At 38.8% G+C, this 21003-nt stretch overlaps 1 protein-coding gene across 1 annotated transcript in view; it reads left to right on the forward strand.

Moving 5' to 3' along the window:
• CCDC15 (coiled-coil domain containing 15) overlaps positions 1 to 21003 on the forward strand; it is a 48714-nt gene that overhangs the window by 6518 nt on the left and 21193 nt on the right. Inside the window, exons 4-13 of the mRNA XM_052662412.1 lie at positions 2334 to 2447; positions 5914 to 6036; positions 8113 to 8229; positions 8497 to 9000; positions 9559 to 9681; positions 9926 to 10048; positions 12867 to 12941; positions 13841 to 13963; positions 20583 to 20675; positions 20831 to 20934. Of these exons, the coding sequence (XP_052518372.1) occupies positions 2334 to 2447; positions 5914 to 6036; positions 8113 to 8229; positions 8497 to 9000; positions 9559 to 9681; positions 9926 to 10048; positions 12867 to 12941; positions 13841 to 13963; positions 20583 to 20675; positions 20831 to 20934 (1499 nt within the window). The remainder of the gene's footprint in view (positions 1 to 2333; positions 2448 to 5913; positions 6037 to 8112; positions 8230 to 8496; positions 9001 to 9558; positions 9682 to 9925; positions 10049 to 12866; positions 12942 to 13840; positions 13964 to 20582; positions 20676 to 20830; positions 20935 to 21003) is intronic.

Here is a 21003-nt window from a genome sequence, read left to right on the forward strand (position 1 = left end):
CAAGTCTAAGGAATTAAGACCTGATACCTTTGTGTGCGTGCTAAGTTGCTTCAGTTACGTCCAACTCTTTGGGACACCATGGACTATAGCCTGCCAGGCTCCTCTGTCTGTGGGATTTTCCAGGCAAAAATACTGGGTGGGTTGCCACACTCTTCTCCAGAGGGTCTTCCTGATCGAGGAATCAAACCTGCATCTCTTGTACATCCTGCATTAGCAGATGGGTTCTTTACCATTGATGCCACCTGGGAAGCCCCTTGATACCTTTGGGTGACTGTTACTCAGCATACTACATCCTAATAGCAGGTCATTGAAAGGGCTTTTGGGTTGATTTAATGACAGAGAAACTGAATGTTAGGTATAGTGCAATTGCTGGACCAGCTGAAATATCCTGCTTAAGGGACTAAAATCAATCTGCAATTCTAATAGAGGTTGGACTTGATGGAAAAAGAAGAATACGTAACTCTTATTTTAAATCTGTCACACCAAATATTTTGCATCCTTGGTCCCATTATACAGGGCAGTGATGTCTGCCATACCTGACAATGAGTTAAAGCAGGCGTTTGTGGCTCTGTACTTTTTCGTAACTTTAACTGCAAATATACTGTGTCTTTTTGCATTGTAATTAACTCCATCTTGGGGAGTTGGTGATGGACAGGGAGGCCTGGCGTGCTGCATTTCATGGGGTCGTAAAGAGTCGGACACAACTGAACGACTGAACTGAACTGCCCCCTTTAGCTACTCTACTAACTAAATTTAGCTACTCTGTGGTGAAGTCGCTCAGTCGTGTCTGACTCTTTGCGACCCCATGGACTGTAGCCCACCAGGCTTCTCAGTCCATGGAATTTTCCAGGCAAGAATACTGGAGTGGGTTGCCATTTCCTTCTCCAGAGGATCTTCCCAACCCAGGGATTGAACCCTGGTCTCCCGCACTGCAGGCAGATGCTTTACTGTCTGAGCCACCAGGAAGCCCAGCTACTCTACTCTTAACTAAATTTAAACGTCCTCCTTTTAATAGAATAAAGTATAATGTTTCAAGCTGGTTTCTCTGGCTAGAGATATAGACCTTCTTAGAAGCAAGGTCAAAACAGAGGTAATATGCTGTAAGGAAACTGGACTGGTAACAAGAGAGAATTTTCATCTCTAGTCACTATTAGTAAATACCATAAAATATTTGTTATTCATATCTGTAAACCATAATCATTATTTCCCTTTAAGGAAGAAATGATGTCATTAAACTTTCACTGGATGGATTGAAATTGGTCCTGGCTTTGCCATAATTTTACTGAATTGTATAGGGATACACTTTGCTGGATTTTCCTTAAAGGAACATTCTGTGCAAAAATGTGAATATAAAATAGGCAGTGCTTCTCTGAAAAAGAAATCAAAGTAGGTGCTTGCTGAAATTGCTAGGTAGAAATAAGGAATAAGCACAAAATTAACATATTTGATATTAATACTTATTACTAATTGTTGTCTAGAGTACCTGAAACAAATTGGTTCTGTTGAGATGTTTGAATTTGGGTTTAAAATTAATGTAGGAAGGCTTCCTGGAAGAAGACATTTGAGAAAAGACAAGTAAGTACAGCCTTCAAATGTTACAGGTGAAGAAGGAACCCATGTAAATAAGAAAAAACAATTTTAGGGAACTAGGAGTGATAAAAGTGATCAGGCATGCAAGGACCGGTTGAAGAAATAACTCTTTATTAAGAAGATAGATAAAAGGTAAAGAATATATCTGCTGAATCATTTCCAAATTCAGATCTTTAGGTTCTAATATTTTTGTGTACTTTCTTAATATACTGCTAAGTCACTTCAGTCGTGGCCGACTCTGTGTGACTGCATAGACGGCAGCCCATCAGGCTCCCCCGTCCCTGGGATTCTCCAGGCAAGAACACTGGAGTGAGTTGCCATTTCCTTCTCCAGCGCATGAAAGTGAAAGGTGAAAGTGAAGTTGCTCAGTCGTGTCCAACTCTTCGCGACCCCATGGACTGCAGCCTACCAGGCTCCTCCGCCCATGGGATTTTCCAGGCAAGAGTACTGGAGTGGGGTGCCATTGCCTGCTCCAACTTACTTAATATAAAGCATACATTATTAAAAAATGATTTGAGTAACAGCACTTAAATCAAGTTATGAAATGCAGTCTCTTAGAATAATAAAACAGTGTTGTAAAAGCTTATCAGCACATCAGAAAGTCTTCTTTGCAGGTAATCCTCTGGTCTCAGGTCTGGCATTTTTTAATAATAGGGGCCTGTTTTCCTGTTGGAACACTTAGTGAATCTGGTGTTAAGACTTTAGCCTGTTTTTGTTTTCTTTTTTCCCCTTTTCCTTGGCAGCTTAGTCAAAGCATGAAACAAGCACGTCACCGGCTGGCTTCGTTTAAAACTGTGAATCAGAAAGATGCACCAGAGTTTCCAGATGATAGAAAGAAAAGCTTTCCCACCCAGGAGGTAACTTAAGTTCTCATGAGTTGTTTCTAAAAATACAGGTAAAAAATTGGATAAAGATTAATTTATACTTCAGCATTATTTAGAACTGAAAAATAATTGGAAATGACCTTAATTTTCCAATAGTAGGGAGTGGTCTACAAACATGATATATCCATATATAGCTGTTATCAAAAATATCATGCTTTCGAAGGATATTTGAAGCCTAGGGAAAGTGTTTGTGATATAAAGGTAAGTGGAAAAAGTAGGATATAAAATTAGATATAGTATAAGCTCAATTTTAAAAATTCATCCAATAAATATTTACGGACTATCTGTAGTTGCCAGGCATTGTTCTAGAAGCAGAACTTAACAATGATGAAAAGATCCCTCAAGGAGCTCCTGTGCTAGTAGGGAAGCATATTCTTAAACAAGCATGTAAATACAGAATATTATTTCCAGTGATAAGTGTAAAGCAAAATATCGAGATGGGGAGAGAACGCTATGTGCATAGACAAAGGCCTGAAAAGAAATGACCCAAGAGGTTCATGCTGATTATTTCTGGGTAGTGTTATTACAAGTGATTTTTTTTCTTTTTTTTTAATCATAGAAATCTTCCATAATGTATATATTTTAAATTTTAATCAGGAAGGAAGAGGTCAATGGCATTTTTTAAAAAGAAAGAAATTCTCTTGGTTTTTTGGATTTTTTTTTTTTTTTCGCCATACCAAACAGCATGAGGAACTTCCCTGACCAGGAATTGAACCTGTGCCTTCTGCAGGAGAAGCATGGAGTCTTAACCACTAGACCACCAGGGAAGTCCAGAAAGAAATTCTTTTGTTTCAAAATATAGAATAACTTTCTGGACGTCCCTGGTATATATTTCACCAAAGTGAAAATAAAGACTGTGATTGCAGTGAGAAAAGCTATAGAGTAAAGTTAGATCGAATTGGAACCTAAATATTGTTAGATTTAAAAGAATATTTAAAGCTATGCTTATAAAATTACATTGTTTTGGTGTCTCCTTATTTCCATGTTCACAGATTTGGCTCCTAAACCCGTATATTTCCCTGTGTTTACTTAATTTTCACATTAGTTTCAAGTTTTGATAGGCAGCATCGATAAAATGGATTATTAATCAGTCTTTTTTTACTCTTTTTTTGGTACTTTTATCACCTGTCTCTTGTTTAGTTCTCTCTCAGTTTTCCTATCTAATTAGTATTTTTTTTTTACATTTTCCTAGATTACATATATGTTTATATTTTATTTTTGTATTTTTCCCTTAAGTATCTCAGTGCAACCAGCAACCATCAAAGACACGCCTCTGTTTGTGGTTAGTAGAATACTTCCTCTATAGTGATAATTAAGAAACTTGTAGTTAAATATGGACTTCCCTGTAGCTCAGATGGTAAAGAATCTGCCTGTAATGCAAGAGACCTGGGTTTGATCACTGGATCAGGAAGATCCCTGGAGAAGGAAAGTAGCAATCCACTGCAGTATTCTTGCCTGGAGAATCCCGTGGACAGAGGAGCCTGGCGGGCTACCGTCCATGTGGTCACAAACAGTTGGACACGGCTAAGTGACTGGCACACATAGTTAAATATAAAAAGCAAGTAGGCATGGGTGTGCCTAATATTGCATTCCATCTTAGATGCATTAAGTGTGGTTACCTCTAGGATTGCATTGTTGTGACTCAAGACACAGTTTCATTTGTAACTAAATTCTTGACTTGGTTTCTTGACAATTTTCATACCTCTTCCGCAGATTTGGCAGTACTGTAGTTTTGGTCCGTAAGACTGACTTCCCGGAACTGCTAAAAGGAGATGGTTGGACCCAGTTTATTTAAACCAGAAAAAGAAGGATGACCAGATCCTAGAGACTGATACTTTATATTGTGCAGAACATATTCCAACCTTTCAATTGATGTTTTTCCAGAAAGAGTACTGTTCCTAGGTCTGACTGAAATAATTATCCAGTAGAAGAGAGGAGGTTAAGTCTGATATAACATCCTTGTATAAACCAGTTTTATATGTCAAAGGTGCCATTTAAGTGTAGTTCATTATGATAATGATGACTGGTCTAGCTGCTTGCTTTCAAATAATGCATGTGCTGTTTCAGATAAAGTACCACAAACAAATCTATGGCATATAATTGACAGTGAAATTTTTCTTATCGAGTATGTAGTCTTTGCTTTAAATCTGAACAGTTCTACCCACTCAGTTGTGAGCAGGAGGAATCTGCTGGTCAGAAAGGAGAACAGCCTATAACCCAGTTGAGCTCTGGTTTCATTTGCTTGTTAGACTTATTTTTACTGACATTAGAATCTGTCTGGTTGTTACTGTTGTTCTAGATTTAGAGATACACGTAGAAGATAGGTTTGTTTACCCACTGTTAGATCACCAAGACAAAATTATGAGCATTCTGAAGTTGTCACTGGCTAGGATAGGGGCAAATTGCAAAGAAAGTTAAAGTAATCTACTAACTTATTTCACTCCTTACGTTTGTTATGTAAATTATTTGTTTGTATACTTGAAATAGAACTCTCTATTCTGTATTATCAATAACCTCAGATATGCAGATGACACCACCCTTATGGCAGAAAGTGAAGAGGAACTAAAAATCCTCTTGATGAAAGTGAAAGAGGAGAGTGAAAAAGTTGGCTTAAAGCTCAACATTCAGAAAACGAAGATCATGGCATTTGGTTCCATCACTTCATGGGAAATAGATGGGGAAACAGTGGAAACAGTATCAGACTTTATTTTTTTGGGCTCCAAAATCACTGCAGATGGTGACTGCAGCCATGAGATTAAAAGACGCTTACTCCTTGGAAGGAAAGTTATTTAGTTACCAACCTAGATAGCATATTGAAAAGCAGAGATATTACTTTGCCAACAAAGGTCCGTCTAGTCAAGGCTATGGTTTTTCCTGTGGTCATGTATGGATGTGAGAGTTGGACTGTGAAGAAAGCTGAGAGCCAAAGAATAGATGCTTTTGAACTGTGGTGTTGGAGAAGACTCTTGAGAGTCCCTTGGACTGCAAGGAGATCCAAGCAGTCCATTCTGAAAGAGATCAGCCCTGGGTGTTCTTTGGAAGGACTGATGCTAAAGCTGAAACTCCAGTACTTTGGCCACCTCATGTGAAGAGTTGACTCATTGGAAAAGACTCTGATGCTGGGAGGGATTAGGGGCAGGAGGAAAAGGGGACGACAGAGGATGAGATGGCTGGATGGCATCACCAGCTTGATGCATGTGAGTCTGAGTGAACTCCGGGAGCTGGTGATGGACAGGGAGGCCTGGCATGCTGCAGTTCATGGGGTTGCAAAGAGTTGGACACGACTGAGCAACTGAACTGAACTGAACTGATTCCGTGATTCTGTAGTAGATTACCATAAACTGCTAAGATTGTATCAGATAGTTCACAAAAACTCAACTTAGTGTTATGAGCATATTGCTTTCTCTAGACCGTTTGTATTAATTTTTCTTTTTTGCAGAAAGCACTTTGTAGGAAGCCATCATTTACCAGGATAAATATAGGCGTAAGAGGAGAACTGCCCTTGGAGGTCCATCAAGGTCTTTTAACTCCTGCAGATTACCAGAAATTTGTGGATGATCAGGTAGGTAAATATAAAGAGTAGAGGGGAAAAAAGATGCCCTGTTAGAACTAACCATACAAGATGGACTTAAGTATTGGGATTATAATATCCAATAGTTTTTTTTCTAACAGTTTTATTGAGCTATAATTCACATACCACACAATTCACCTACTTTAAAGTGTACCCTTCAGTGTTTTTTGGTGTATTCACAGGATTGTGCAACCATCATGTGAAGTCGCTCAGTCATGTCTGATGCTTTGCGATCCCATGGACTGTAACCTAACAGGCTTCTCTGTCCATGGGATTTTCCAGGCAAGAGTACTGGAGTGGGGTGCCATGTGCAGCCATCACCACAATCTAATTTAGAACATTCTCATTATCCCTAAAAGAAACACTGTACCCATTAACTGTCACTCCCTAGTCCCTTCCTGTTTCTATCCCCAGAACTAAACAACCACTAAACTGCTTTCTGTCTCTGTAGATTTGCATATTCTGGGCATTTCATGTAAATGTGTGTTTCATATAAATGGAATAGTATAAAATGGGGCTTTTGTGACTGACTTCTTTTACTTTGCTTAATGTATTCAGAGTTTATCCACCTTGTAGCATGTATCAATACATCAGTATATTATACTTGGTATATCCATTCATCAGTTAATAGACATTTGGATTGTTTCCACTTAGCTTTTATGCATAATTGTGCTATAAGCAGTTAGATGTATTTGTGTGAACATTCATTTCTCTAGTTATGGAATTTCTGGATCACATGATAACTATGCCTATTATTTTGAGGAACTGTCAAGCTGCTTTCCGTTAGCAATATATGAGGTTTCCAGTTTCTCCACATCCTCTTCAATCCTTGTTGTTGCCCATCTTTTTATAGCCTCCTAAGTAGGTTTGGAGTGGTATCTCACCATACTTTCAATTTGTATTTTCCTGATGACTAGTGATCTTGAGTATCTTTTCATTTGCTTATTGCCCATTTATTTATCTCTCATGAAGAAAAATCTGTGTTCAGATGCAGTGCCATTTTTAAGTTGGGTTGTCTTTTTATTATCAAGTTGTAAGAATTCTTTGGGCTTCCCTGTGGCTCGGTGATAAGGGATCCACCTGCAGTGCAGGAGACACAGCTTTGATCTCTGAGTTGGGAAGATCCCCTGGAGAAGGAAATGGCAACCCACTCCAGTATTCTTGCCTGGGAAATCCCATGGTCAGAGGAGCCTGGCGGGCTACAGTCCAGGGGGTTGCAAAAAGAGTTGGACTCTACTTAGTGAATAAACAAAAACAAGGATTCTTTATATATTCTGAATGCAAATCCTAATGTTACATGATTTGCAGGTATTTTCTCCCATTCTCTGGGTTGTTATTTCATTTTTTTGTGTTTATGTGTGCGAGAAGCCTCTTTATTGGGGTACCTTCCTTTATTGGTGTAAGAACAAAAGTTCCAAATTAACCATGTCACTGCTTTATTCTCATAATAGATTTTTCTTCTCCAATTCTTTTGAAATTTTAGACTCATTTGTAAATATATCTTTCTACATTAAAACTAGTCCTCAACTCACAAAGACCCCACTTACCTTTGATTTCTATGGACCCATTTTCAATTACTCATTTTATCCACTACACAAAAATCCCACCATTTTGTAAGCAGTTTAAAGGCCCTCAAATGACTCTCCACCAATTCATCAAAAGAAAATTACCAAAATACAAATCTTTTTAAAACAATAAAAAATTTCTGTTTCCAAAACCATATTTACAAGACTGACATTCCATCAACATAACAATGAAATTGCATCAACATTGCCATCAATGTAAATATTCATTTCACTTTCTTAATGCTATCATTTTTTAGCACAAAATTTTTAGGTTTAGTGTCGTCTAATTTTTGCTACTTGTGCTATGGTGTAGTATCTATTAAACCATCACTTAATTCTACGTGTTCTTCTAAGAATTTTATAGTTTTAGCTCTTATAATCCATATGGAGTTTTTTTTATATATAGTGTGAAGAAGAATTCTAACTTAATTCTTTCACATGCATTCTTGTTTCTACCTGTAACATTTGTTTGTTTTTCCATTTTTGTTTGTATGTTCTTTAGGAACTTGAGGAATCTTCATCTGTTATGATAGATAAGAAAGGGAAAAAGCATTTGTCTTGGGGGGACCAGGAGACTCTCTTTCCTGAAGACAAAGATATACCTTTCAGCAGAGTTCAGGTAAAGCAGAGGGAAGGGAGATGGTATAATATAAATGAAAGTAATTATGATTTGGACTTGAGCTGTTGGTATTCTTGTGCCTAGTTGGGGATTGTAGATTCAGGTTCTGGTGAGTTGAGCAAAGACTGTAATTTTGCGTTTTATCGTAGTAATGTTCGGTTTGGTTTGACTACCATATCCTTTTAGGATTATTTTAGGAATCTCACAGAAAACCTGAGTGTTACTGCTACTTGGCATTCTATATTCAATGTTTCTGTTCACTTTTAGAAAGTACAATTCAAAACCCCACTATTTGATGTGATGGAAGAGGAAGAAGTAAAGCAATTACATCAGGATGTTTTGCCAGAAACCCAGGATTATCTTCCAGAAGCCCAGGGGGATTTGACAAGTGTCCTCGATGTTGAGTGGGAAGCCCAGCGCTGTGAGCCAAGACTCAGTACCCAGCATATTGACCTGGAAGGCCACACTGTTGAGGCCAAAGCCCAGGCCATTAAGATAAAAACTAAGAGTAGTATGCTGAAAGACACGACTGTTGGACTAGAAGATGGGGATATTGCCTTGGAAGTGCAAGATTTTCCACTCCAAAATCAGACTTTTCTACCCACAGATGAGCACATTCTCCCCAAAGACCAGAATGTTCTACCCAAATGTCAGGACCAGGATTTTCTACCCGAAGACCAGTGTGTTTTACCCAAAGACCAATGTGTTCTCCCCAAAGACCAGAATATTCAACCCAAATGTCAGGACCAGGATTTTCTACCCAGCAATCAGGTAAAATAAAGTGGAAAGAAGATAACAACAAAAAGAAATAAGCATGTTAAGGCTTGTAGTGCAATTTGCAAGAACTATTGCAGCTGATTTAGAGAGTCATAGTTGGGGAAAAGATAACTTGCCTGATTGATTTCTCACATGTCCAGCATTCTTATTAATGTTAAACTTCTTAGCAGCAGCATATTACCCCTGTCTGGACAATTTACTTTTTAAAAAAACTTTCTCTGTTAGGTAAAATATTTCTCACAGCTATCGTCTGTTTTGAGAGCTGAAAGATGGGAAAAAAGAGTAGACTGCTAGTGTCCAACAGTATTTTTAACCCAGGTCCCAAGGCCAGCCCTCCAGCAGAGATTGATTAGACTAAGAGGAAAAGAAAGGGATCAACAGGAAGTAAATTACTTAGGGCTGTGGCTAGGCTTATGTGGCATAGTGTATTAACTTATTCTCTAAGATGATGGCCTCAGTTAACTTCTGAATTCTCACTGCAAACTAAAGTGTTATTGATTACCTTGTGTTTCTTAACTGAACAACTGCTATTTTATATTTGTTCTTTTTTAGAGAGCAGATTTGAAGCCGGCAGTATCAATGTTGATAGGTAGGAGTCGGGGAGAGGTGTTTCCTGTGGATATCCATCAGGATCTTTTACACAGGCATGAAGATGAGGCCTTCATCAGTGGCAAGGTAGAGCAGAAAAAGGAGAGAACATGAGGAATTGCATTATTTGGGCTTAGTTTGGAACTTTTCAAGATTGTTCTCAGATAGATTTCAAGAAGTGTGGTTTGTGTTTTATTACATATTGTTTCACATTATCTGGAGTTGAAAAAATTACTGTAAGGTTCCTTATAAAGCCTGGACTATTATTTCTATTACTTCATGTTGCTCTCATTGAACAATTGACAATATATGTTTTCTTTTTGTCTTTTAGAAGGTATGCTTCAAGGAGACATATTGTGATATGATGAATGAGAAAGGAAGAAAAGAGTTTTCTCTGGAAAGTTATCAATATCTGCCTCCTAAACTTCAGGACCAGGCCTCCATCAGAGATCAGGTAGAGCTCAGTCAAAAATCCCATGGACGGAGGAGCCTGGTAGGCTCCAGTCCATGGGGTCACTAAGAGTTGGGCACGACTGAATAACTTCACTTTCACTTTTGACTTTCATGCATTGGAGAAAGAAATGGCAACCCACTCCAGCATTCTTGCCGGGAGAATCCCAGGGACAGAGGAGCCTAGTGGGCTGCTGTCTGTGGGGTCGCACAGAGTCGGACACGACTGAAGCGACTTAGCAGTAGCAGCAAACTTCAGGACCAGGCCTCCATCAGAGATCAGGTAGAGCTCAATCAAAAAGATATAGATGGGGGACTTCCCTGGCGGTCCAGTGGGGTTCCGTTGTGGCTCAGACTGTAAAGAGTCTGCCTGCAATGCGAGAGATCTGGGTTCTATCCCTGGGTTGGGAAGATCCCCTGGCAGAGGAAATAGCAACCCACTCCAGTATTCTTGCCTGGAGAAGCCCATGCACAGAGGAGCCTGGCGGGCTACAGTCCATGAGCTCGCAGAGTCAGACACGACTGAGTGACAACACTATTCCAGTGGTTAAGACGCTGCACTTCCACTGCAGGGGTGCAATTCAGTCCTTGATTGGGGAACTAAGATCTCACATGCTCTGAGGTGTGCCCCTCCTCCCCACCCTGCAAAAAAAGAAGAGACATAGATGGAAAATAAGGTAACTGGATTTTATACATTTCCAACAACTGGTAATGTGAAATATAGAATCAGACCCTTGTTTAGTGAACTGTATCAGTCAAAGCAGTTCTGTCATTCAGAAGGCTGATAAATCACACTTGTATTCTTATTGTGGAATCAGACTACTTTAATTTAGTAAGATTATGCTATAACTTTTGGTGAGGCATTATTCCCACAGGTATACTGCTCTTACATGAACAATGTAGGGGAATTAGCAGATTCTAAACTACTTAAAATTTGAGGGGGTTGTCAGGCTGTTCTGTGAATGTTTCGGGATTAAAAAGTAAGATCTATAGAGTTGGGTTAAAAGTTTAACATCCCTGTTCAAACTAAAATGTATCAGAATACCCTCATGTGGTACCATTTCCCTGGCATTCTCACTGAAGCCCAGAGTGTTAAGGTTAGCATGTTGCCCTGGTTAGACGATTTGTTTTCTGTGTTTGTTGTTTCTTTTAAACGTATTTCTGAAGCAACTGTCATCTCTAATGCGAGAAGAAAGATGAATTGACTCTGGGGTGTCATCAGTACATTCAACCTAAAGTATAAGACCACCTCCCTCCCCGCAGAGGGCAGGTAGAGCAGAAGACAGTGGGCACGCTGTCTACTTCCTAAAAAAGTCACTGCAGGTGGTGACTGCAGCCATGAAATCAAAAGACGCTTGCTCCTTGGAAGGAAAGTTATGACCAACCTGGACAGCATATTAAAGAGCAGACATTACTTTACCAACAAAGGCCCGTCTAGTCAAAGCTATGGTTTTTCCAGTAGCCATGTATGGATGTGAGAGTTGGACTATAAAGAAAGCTGAGCACTGAAGAATTGATGCTTTTGAACTGTGGTGTTGGAGAAGACTTGAGAGTCCTTTGGACTGCAAGGAGATCCAACCAGTCCATCCTAAAGGAAATCAGTACTGAATATTTATTGGAAGAACTGATGCTGAAGCTGAAACTCCAATACTTTGGCCACCTGATGCGAAGAGCTGACTCATTTGAAAAGACCCTGATGCTGGGCAAGATTGAAGGCAGAAGGAGAAGGGGACAATAGAGGATGAGATGGTTGAATGGCATCACTGACTTAATGGACATGAGTTTGAATAAACTCCGGGAGTTAGCGATGGATAGGGAGACCTGGTGTGTTACATTCCATGGTGTCGCAAAGAGTCGGACATGACTGAGCAACTGAATTGAACTGAACTGAGATTACTTAAGATTTGGGCTAGAGCTTGTCAAGCTAGCTTGTATGTAGGTTGCATAGAATTAAAGCTTCTGGCATTAGACTAAGAGTATGATGTCTTCAGTTATTTCAAAATGTGTCAAATCTAAAGAGAGTCCAGGTGACAAAGCATATGTCTGTCATTTGGGCCAAATAAGAGATAGATTTTACTTGTATAATATTGATTGGTTGTCAGTAAATAGTTCTTAGTAAACTCAAGTCCTTCAGTAAATTTGGCTTTGAACATTTAGTCTTCTGTACAGTGAAGGAATTCTACTCTTGGGCAGCTGAAGCAGTACACCAAAGCCAGACATCCAGTTTGCAAACCAATTATGATGAAGAACAAAACAAGCTGTTTGCCACTCACAGCTTCCCAGACTTCACCACTTCTGTTGTTTGTGCGTGGAATTATCGGGGACACTGAGTTAGGCGTCCTTAAGGGAAATGACACAAGCTTGTTTCCTGGCATTACCTGAGAATAGGTTGGCAACTTTGTAAAGATATTTTCTTGTTGCCTTATCTTATTCTAAATGTGTTGTTGAATAAAGAGTTACCCCATGCAGGAAAAGAAAAAGAAAAAAACAGAATAATCTAGGATTTGCTTTCAAATACCCTAGGAAAAATGTGGGAGAAAAGATATATGAAAAAACATGATATTGCTAATTGCTGACACTGGGTGATGGGTATCTTTGGATTCCTTATACTATTTTTTTTCTACTTTGATGTATGTTTGGAAATTTTATATTAAATACATACATGCACACACCTGTTAAATTATCCTTCCCTAGTATCATTATTGTGGGCTGTCACTGAAGTGTACAGTACTATTATCAAACTACTATTATTATTTAATAGGTTATTAAATAACAACCTATTATTTTTGCTCAGTTAGTTTTGTATTTTGTTGTTCCTTTAGAGCAAGTGTGTTATGCATCCCTCATGTTTCAAGAAGTCGGAGCTTGGAAGAGGAATTGCTTCTGGAGTGTGGTTGGTAAGTCTCACCAGTGTTCAAGACCTAGCCCTTCCCAGAGAGTAAGTAGAACAGAATATAGTGGGGAGTAAGTGACGACAGATTCCTTAGGTTTGAATTCCAGATTGGCAGGGCAAAGTCATAACTGCTTCAGGGGTTTAGTGTTAAGGTCAATAACAATGGGCAAAGGTATAACGTCCTCTTGTTCTGTGACTGTTCTGCCCTGTTGAGACTGGTTCTGGCCTCTTCACTGACGCTTTCGCCAGGGCCCTGGCCTGATGCTACTTCTTGGACAGTTGTTCAAGGTTTCTTTTCTTTTAGCACAGGAACTATGGGCAGGCCTCGCATAATGTGACAGATGAGAGATGGAGAGAGGAGCTATTTCTGGAGCACTGTGAATGTGTCATTCATGAAATCCAGGATCCAGTCTCTGCCAGAGAGAAGGTAGAGCTTAGTATAGTGAGGAGTAAGCGGCAGAAAGTCAATTAGTGAGAGTTTGATATGGGCTTGCCAGAGCTATGCTGCCAACAAGAAATGATGATAGTGTTATCTCTTATTAACAGTATTAGTAATGTTATTAGTATCATTATGAATAACAGCTTAAATTCATTAAACATTTACCATAGCCACAATGGTTCTAGAACTTTGTATCCGTTGTCTCATTAAACTCTCAAAATAACCCTGGGAGATCGATGCCATTATTCCTTGTTTTACCAATAGAGAAACTTAGGACTGCTTCGCAGATACAGTTAAAAATCCATAGTAGTGGCAAGAAGTGTAGTGTCTACTTTCATGCCCTAACGCATCAGACTCTTCTGACATGTTTAGATTACATCAGGGCTATCACTGCAGCCTAAAGTATTTTCACCAACATCATGCCACTGCTCATGCAATTTGGTGAACGCTTTTGTATCTTTTAGAGCTTATGCTCCATACAGCAACCATGTGTTGGAACAGCTGAAAAACGGCAGGAAGATTTGCTTCTGGATGGGCATCAGCATCTTGCATCCAAGCAGCAGAGAGAGGCTTCTAGCAGAAAACAGGTAGAGCAGACTGTGGAGTGTGAGCAGTGGGATTTAGATAGGGTCATAGGTACCTACTGAGCTGGGAACAGTAAGGCTGAGCAAAAAGCAGATTCTTGGTTTATTTCATGGTGTGTGAAACCTTTCCTGACCTAAGATTACTCCCTGAAGGCTAGGGTATTGTCAGAAACACTTGTTGCCTATTGGAAAAATTGTATTTTTTACATGTGTATTCTCTTATAAAAGGTGTATTTTTTGGTGTCTCTTCTTTTATGAGAAGGAAAGAAGTAAGTGGTTTCTGAAGGGTCGGGGTCAGGAGGATCTTGCACCCAACAGCCAGGACTAGATCCCCATCGGGAACCTGGTAGAGCATGAGGCAGGATCACTAAGACATTTAGGCTGGAACTTGTTAGGGTTATGTTTTCCAAGAAAATGTCACAGTACTCTGGCCTACTGAGATTTCCCTATGACTGAAGTCTAGTTTATTCCCATCAGAATTTTACACTGTCTGCATAATTTCTAACTCGTGGTTTTTTGTCATTTTAGAAACAGAGCCTTCAGGCACCCAGCATTGTTAGAATATATGAAAAAGATAAACAGAAATTTTCCCTTGGTCCTTTTAAAAGAGCAGAAAAAAAGGAAGAAAGGCAGAAAGAAGGACTTGGGCTGAGCTTTTCAGACTAAACTGCAGCTTTATTGTTTTTGGTTTAGGTCTCTAAGGTTGGCCTAAGGGAAGGCTGGTGTGTTTTATTCTGCATCACCATTTCTATATTCTGCAAGCCCTTTCTACTTGCGTCCTTTGCCTATTTTTTCCTCTTTTTGAGAGTCTTCTTTTTTTCTCTTTGCGAAGCTGGTCTCTTCTCATCCTTTAGAATTTCAACTTCAACTTCTGCTCTGACCACCTTATCAAGAGTAGGTCTCCTCCCCTTTTATGTTTTTCCTCTGTCCCTGCATTCTGTTTGTTTCCTTCTCCATGCACAAGACAGTTGGTAATTACTTATTTCCATGTTTTCCAGTAGTCTGTAAGCTTTATGAAGAGAGATAGCATACCTGTTTTGTTTACTGGAGTGTGGACAGCCTTTAGCATGGTGCCTAGTTCCTGCTTGTCTCTTGCTAAATTTGTTTAGAAAGAATTGGTCAGTCAGTCAGATGTTTATTGAGCACCAGTTTGATGTTAGCCATTGTTTAGGTTTTAAATATTAAAGATATAGCTGTGAATAAGACTTAGCACTCAAGTTTCAGACTGTCTGAAGAAGAGAGACTGACAAACAAGCGATAATTATGAAGCAATGTAATTAGTGGTAGAGAATGGATAGGCCATTAACTGAGCAAGAAGAGGGGTACCTAAACCTGACTGTCTGATTCAGGGTGCCACTTTAATAGTCAGAATCTCTTCTGCCTGTCCTGCACACCAGCCCTGAAAACCCTAGATCAGTCCTTTCACCTTTCAGACTCCCAAACAATCCAGGTTTATTGTAAAAAAAAAAAAACCCTCTTTAGTGGTATAGATATAATTATACACATCCATACTTGGGGTTTTACAGTCACAAATAGATCCCCAGTGCTGCTTACCATTTTTCTTAGTTGCTACTTGTTAGCTCCCTCACACATGGCCCACACTGATAATTCTAAACCTTAAATACTCCATAAAGTTCTTTCTGCAACCCTGTACTCTCTGACTTTCATTAAAAAGGGGGCCTTCTTTCAATAACTCCCTTGACCATTTATTCTTTTGCCATTCTTCCCTGTTTCTACTAATCTCAGAGGAAGAATTGTCCTTTTTCTTTTTGGACTGTATGGCACATGAGATCTTACTTCCCTGACCAGGTATCAAACCCAGGCCCCCTGCATTGGGAGTGTGAAGTCTTATCCACTGTACCACCAGGAATTTCCCATCCCAGAGCTGTTTTTCTTTGGATCCGTATTCTGGATTCACTTTCCATGTTTTCTTCTGGGTCCAGTTTTGAACATTATATTGAGAGACTGACTTCTTGTTAAAATCCTCTGAAGAACATTCCCTTTTTTGTTCTAGCAGGCAGTTGACCTGGTTAAGTTCAGGCTCCAAGTTCTCTCTCATATTCTGTGAACAGCAGCTCCAATGTTAGTTCAGTTCTCAGAGCCTTCTTTATACTCCATTAAGTCCATCCCAGGCAGCACAGCTCAGGGGTGATTCTGGGGTGTATGCCATTTCATACACAGAATTAAGGAATCCACTTTTTTAACTCACTCCTCTTTTTTTTAAATTAATTTTTATTGGATTATAGTTGATTTACAATGTTGTATTAGTTTCAGGCGTACAGCAAAGTGACTCAGTCATGCAGACACATATCTGCATTCTTTTTTGGATTCTTTTTCCCATTTAGGTTATTACGGAGTGTTGAGTAGCATTCCATACTCACCCCTCTTCAGGGTGCCACATGCATATACTCTCCAGATACTTAGAGCCACATTTCCTACAATTTTTGCTTAGAATCAGTGAGAGAGAGCTAGAGGCTCGGAGTGGGCTTACTCCTTGGCCAGTGCTGGAAGTCCGATTTTTCTTACTTTATAACAGTGTATTTTCCTGTACTTACTTTTGGCTGTACTGGGTCTTCATTGCCACCTGCAGGCTCTCTGGAGCTGTGGCGTGCTGGCTTCTCATTGCAGTGGCTTCTGTTGTGGCACACAGGCTCTAGGGGCGTGGGCTTCAGTGGTTGAGATGCACGGGCTTAGCTGCTCCATAGCGTGTGGAATCTTCCTGGACCAGGGGTCAAACCTGTGTCTCCTGCATTGGCAGGCGGATTCTTAACCACTGGACCACTGGGGCAGTCCTTTTTTACGTTTATGAAAGCAGAAAAAATAATTTCATTTTTATTACAGCAAAAAGTAAATACAAATAAAAAGGAAAAAAGACCCCAAATTACAGAGATAGCCACCATTAACCTTTTGCTGCATATTGTTTGTAGATTTTATCTGTAACACACAAACTTTATTGAGGTGTATAGTCAATTCTCTTTATTCATAACAGTTATGTTCTATAAACTTGCCATAAATACTGCAACTGAATTTTAGTCAATACTGAACCATTGCTTAACTGTTTTGCATGAATTTCTGTTTAGACACCTTATTAAAATGTATTGTTGATTCATTAACATTGGACTCAGGGCCAACGGCACTATAGCTCACGCCTGAATGAAGCTTATCCAATAGATGTATTTTTTCCATAAGGCACATCACAACCTTCTTATGCTAAAGACACTAGGTAGTGCTTGAGCACTGTGCTTGGGGGGTGTTTTAAATAGCACAATCAACAAAAAAAGCACAAAAATGCAGAAAGCTTTGGACTCAATGTACATTTGAAAGGATACTTGTTTACAGTATGAAGGCTGAAACAAGAAGGCAGAGCATCACAGTGTTTGACCTTAGCTGACAACATGTCCATCTGATGACTCACATTTTTCCCAGCGCTGCTCATGTCTGGAGGTGACCACAAGCACTGCAAGCATTAATTCTACGATAACAAATACGTCTTGGTGAATAGGCAAATTCACAAATAAGGAGTAGTCAAATAATGAAGCCTAGCTGCTTTGTATACCATACAGGTATACAACCCATGGAAAATTTACAGTTCAGTGTTTTTACTATATTCAGAATGTTGTGCAAACTTTGCCATAGTCACTTCTAGAATATTTAATCACTGCCCGGAAGTCACATACCCTTTAGCAACCACTCATTCCCTTTTGCCCCTTACCTCCAACCCCAGCCCTAGGTAACCACTAGTCTACTTTTAAATCTCTCTAGATTTACCTATTCTGGACATTTTATATAAAAGGGATCATAGAATGGCCTTTTATCACTGAATTCTTTAACTTAGCATAATGTTTTCCAAGTTCATAGACCTTATAGCATGTAGCAATGCTTGATTCCTATTCATTGGATAATATTCCATTGTATGCATGTAGCATATTTTATTTATCCATTCATCAGTTGATAGGCGTTTGGATTGTTTCTACTTCTTGACTATTAATAGTGAATAGTGCTGCTGTGAACATTTGTTTATGTTTTTCTGTGATATGTGTTTCCATTTTCCTTGGGTGTATAAGTAGGAGGAAATTGCTGAGACTTATGGTATCCATCCATATGCTTAACCTTTGGGGAGGAACTGCCAAACTGGTTTCCAAAGTGGCACAGTGCTGTTCGTTCTTACCAGCAGTATTACGAGGTTTCTGTTTTTCCACGTCCTCACGAACACTTGTTATTGTCTTTTGTCTTTTTAATTATAGCTCTCTTAATGGGTGTGCAATGATATCTCATTGTGGTTTTGATTTACATTTTCTTGATGAGCATCTTTTCATGTGCTGATTGGCCATATGTGTATTTTCTTTAGAAAACTATTAAATCCTTTGCCCAATTTCTAATTGGATTATTTGTCTTTTGATTATTAACTTATGTGAGTTCTTAATATATTCTACACATAGTACCCTTATTTATTTTGTGATTTGAAAATGTTTTCTCCTATCCTGTGCGTTGTCTTTTCACTTTGTCAGTGGTTTCTTTTGCAGCACAGAAATTTTTAATTTTGATGAAGTCCATATTATCTACTTTTTTGTGGCTTGTGCTTTTGATGTCATATCTAAGAAACCATCACCTAATATTTCTCTAAGAATCTTGTATCTTTTGCATTCAGGCCTGTGATCCACTTTGCATTAATCTTCATATATGGTGTTGGGTAGGGGTCCAGTTTCACTCTTTTCTGCATGTGGGTATCCAGGGTGACCCAACATCATTTGTTGAAAAGACTCTTCTTACTGAATTCTCATCACTCTTGTCAAAAATCAGTTGATTGTAAATATGAGTTTATTTCTGAACTACCAGTTCTGTTCCACTGATCTATGAGTCTGTCCTTATGCTAGTACCACACTGTGTTGATTAGTGTAGCTTTGTAATAAGTTTTGAATTGAAAAAAGTGAGTTCTCCAACTTTGTTTCAAGATCGTCTCAGCTATTCTGGGTAAAGCCCAGCTGGTAAAGAATCTGCCTGCAATACGGGAGACCTGGGTTTGATCTCTGGGTTGGGAAGATCCCGTGGAGAAGGGAAAGGCTACCCACTCCAGTATCCTGGCCTGGAGAATTCCATGGACTGTATAGTCTACAGAGTTGCAAAGAGTCGGACATGACTGAGTGACTTTCACTCATATGAATTTAAGGATTACCTTGTCAACTTCTACAGAGAAGTAAACTGAATTTTTTTTGAATTTTTTTTTTTTTATGTGGACCATTTTTGAAGTCCTTATTGAGGTTTTTTTTTTTTTTTTCAACATTGCTTCTGTTTTATGCTTTTGTTTTTGTACTGCGAGGCCTGTGAGATCTTAGCTCCCTGAACAGGGACCGAACCCCCATCTCATGCATTGGAAGGTGAATCTTCAGTGCTGCAGGAAGGCTTTGTCTAGTTGTGGTGTACAGGCTTTTCATTGCTGTGGCTTCTCTTGTTGCAGAGCCCAAGCTCTAGGGAGTGCAGGCTTTGGTAGTTGTGGCACACAGGCTCTAGAGCATGGGCTGAGTAGTTGTGGCGCATGGGCTTAGTTGCCTGCGGCATGTGGAATATTCCTAGACCAAGGATCAAATTCATGTACCCTGCTTTGGCAGGTGGAGTCTTAACCACTGGACCAGCAGGGAAGACTAGAAGGTGAAATATTAACCATTGGACTGCCAGTGAAGTCCCATCAACTTAAATGTTGATACAGACTGCATTAAATCTGTTGACTCATTTGCCATCTTAACAGTATTAAGTCTTCTGATTCATGAACAAGAGATGTCTTTTCACTCAATTAGATCTTTTATTTCTTTTAACATGGTTTTGTAGGTTTCAGTGTATGCAATTTATATTTCTTTTATTAAATTTATTCATAAGGTGTGTTTTGATGGTGTATTATATTGATTTTACCTTTAATTTCATTTTCAAATTGTTCGTTGCAAGTACACAAAAATTTAATTGATTTTTGCATACTGATCTTGTATCTTGCAACTTTGCTGACAGATAAATAACTTCTTTTTGATAAATAACTTTTAAGTTAAAAAGATCAAAGTAATTTAAAATTTGTATTTCTAAAAGTTAGAGATCATAATTTGAGCCATGTAATGTCAAAATAAGTATATTAAGTTATGTCAACAGGCTTTCCTAGTATTTTGGGAGAAAATAAGTTCTAGTTTCTTCTCTGCCATGACAGCTGATTCCTATAATATTTTCTTTCAAGCTTTTATTCTTTAAATTCACACCATCAAGAATGTGTACAAATTGAAAATTATTATAGATATGAGATAGTAAGAGATCTAATTTTATATCCTATATTAGATCCCAAGCACACAGTCATAATAGAATGATTTCAAGTGACCATTTTAGAAGGCTTCTGAACATTTTGATTTGTCATGAATTCACCCATGTCTTTGACCTGAGTCTTGTTTTTGTTTGATTAATTCCTTTTATTCTTTCTTAAAGTTTTATTCTTTTATATATATATATATATATATGTTTTTTTAACTTTTAAAATCTAGTTGAGCTCAAGATTGCAGGAGGAAAGAATTAGTAGATAAAATTATCAAAAGCATGCATAGGTCTAGCTTTTGGCAGTTTTGTCACTTTGCACGACTGGACTTCCTAACAGGTTGGTGATGAGTATCAGTCAAGATTGAACACTGAATTTCACACTCCCCTGGCACTTCAGTCTGGAGTAAGTCAAGAGGAAGACAAGAAAGAGGTATGTAGTGGTAATGGCTTTTGGACATCAGTATATGTGAGATTGGAAGCAATTTGTTGTGTCCTAACATACTGAGCTAGTAGTTTAAGGATATTTTCCTTTCTTGGAAAGTCTCTGAGAGCAGAGTCTTAAAAATTTTTACTTCTTTTCTTTAGCGTCAAAAGCAATACCTGAGGTATAGACGACTTTTCATGGATATTGAAAGAGAACAAGTGAAAGAACAACAAAGGCAAAAAGAACATAAGAAGAAAATTGATAAGTAAGTGCTTTGATCCTCATTGTGAGCTGTAAATTACCAGTTTTAAGATTATTTTGGAAGCTAGATTTT

The sequence above is a fragment of the Budorcas taxicolor genome, chromosome 25 (assembly GCF_023091745.1).
Source record: "Budorcas taxicolor isolate Tak-1 chromosome 25, Takin1.1, whole genome shotgun sequence".
NCBI classification, from domain to species: Eukaryota; Metazoa; Chordata; class Mammalia; order Artiodactyla; family Bovidae; genus Budorcas; species Budorcas taxicolor.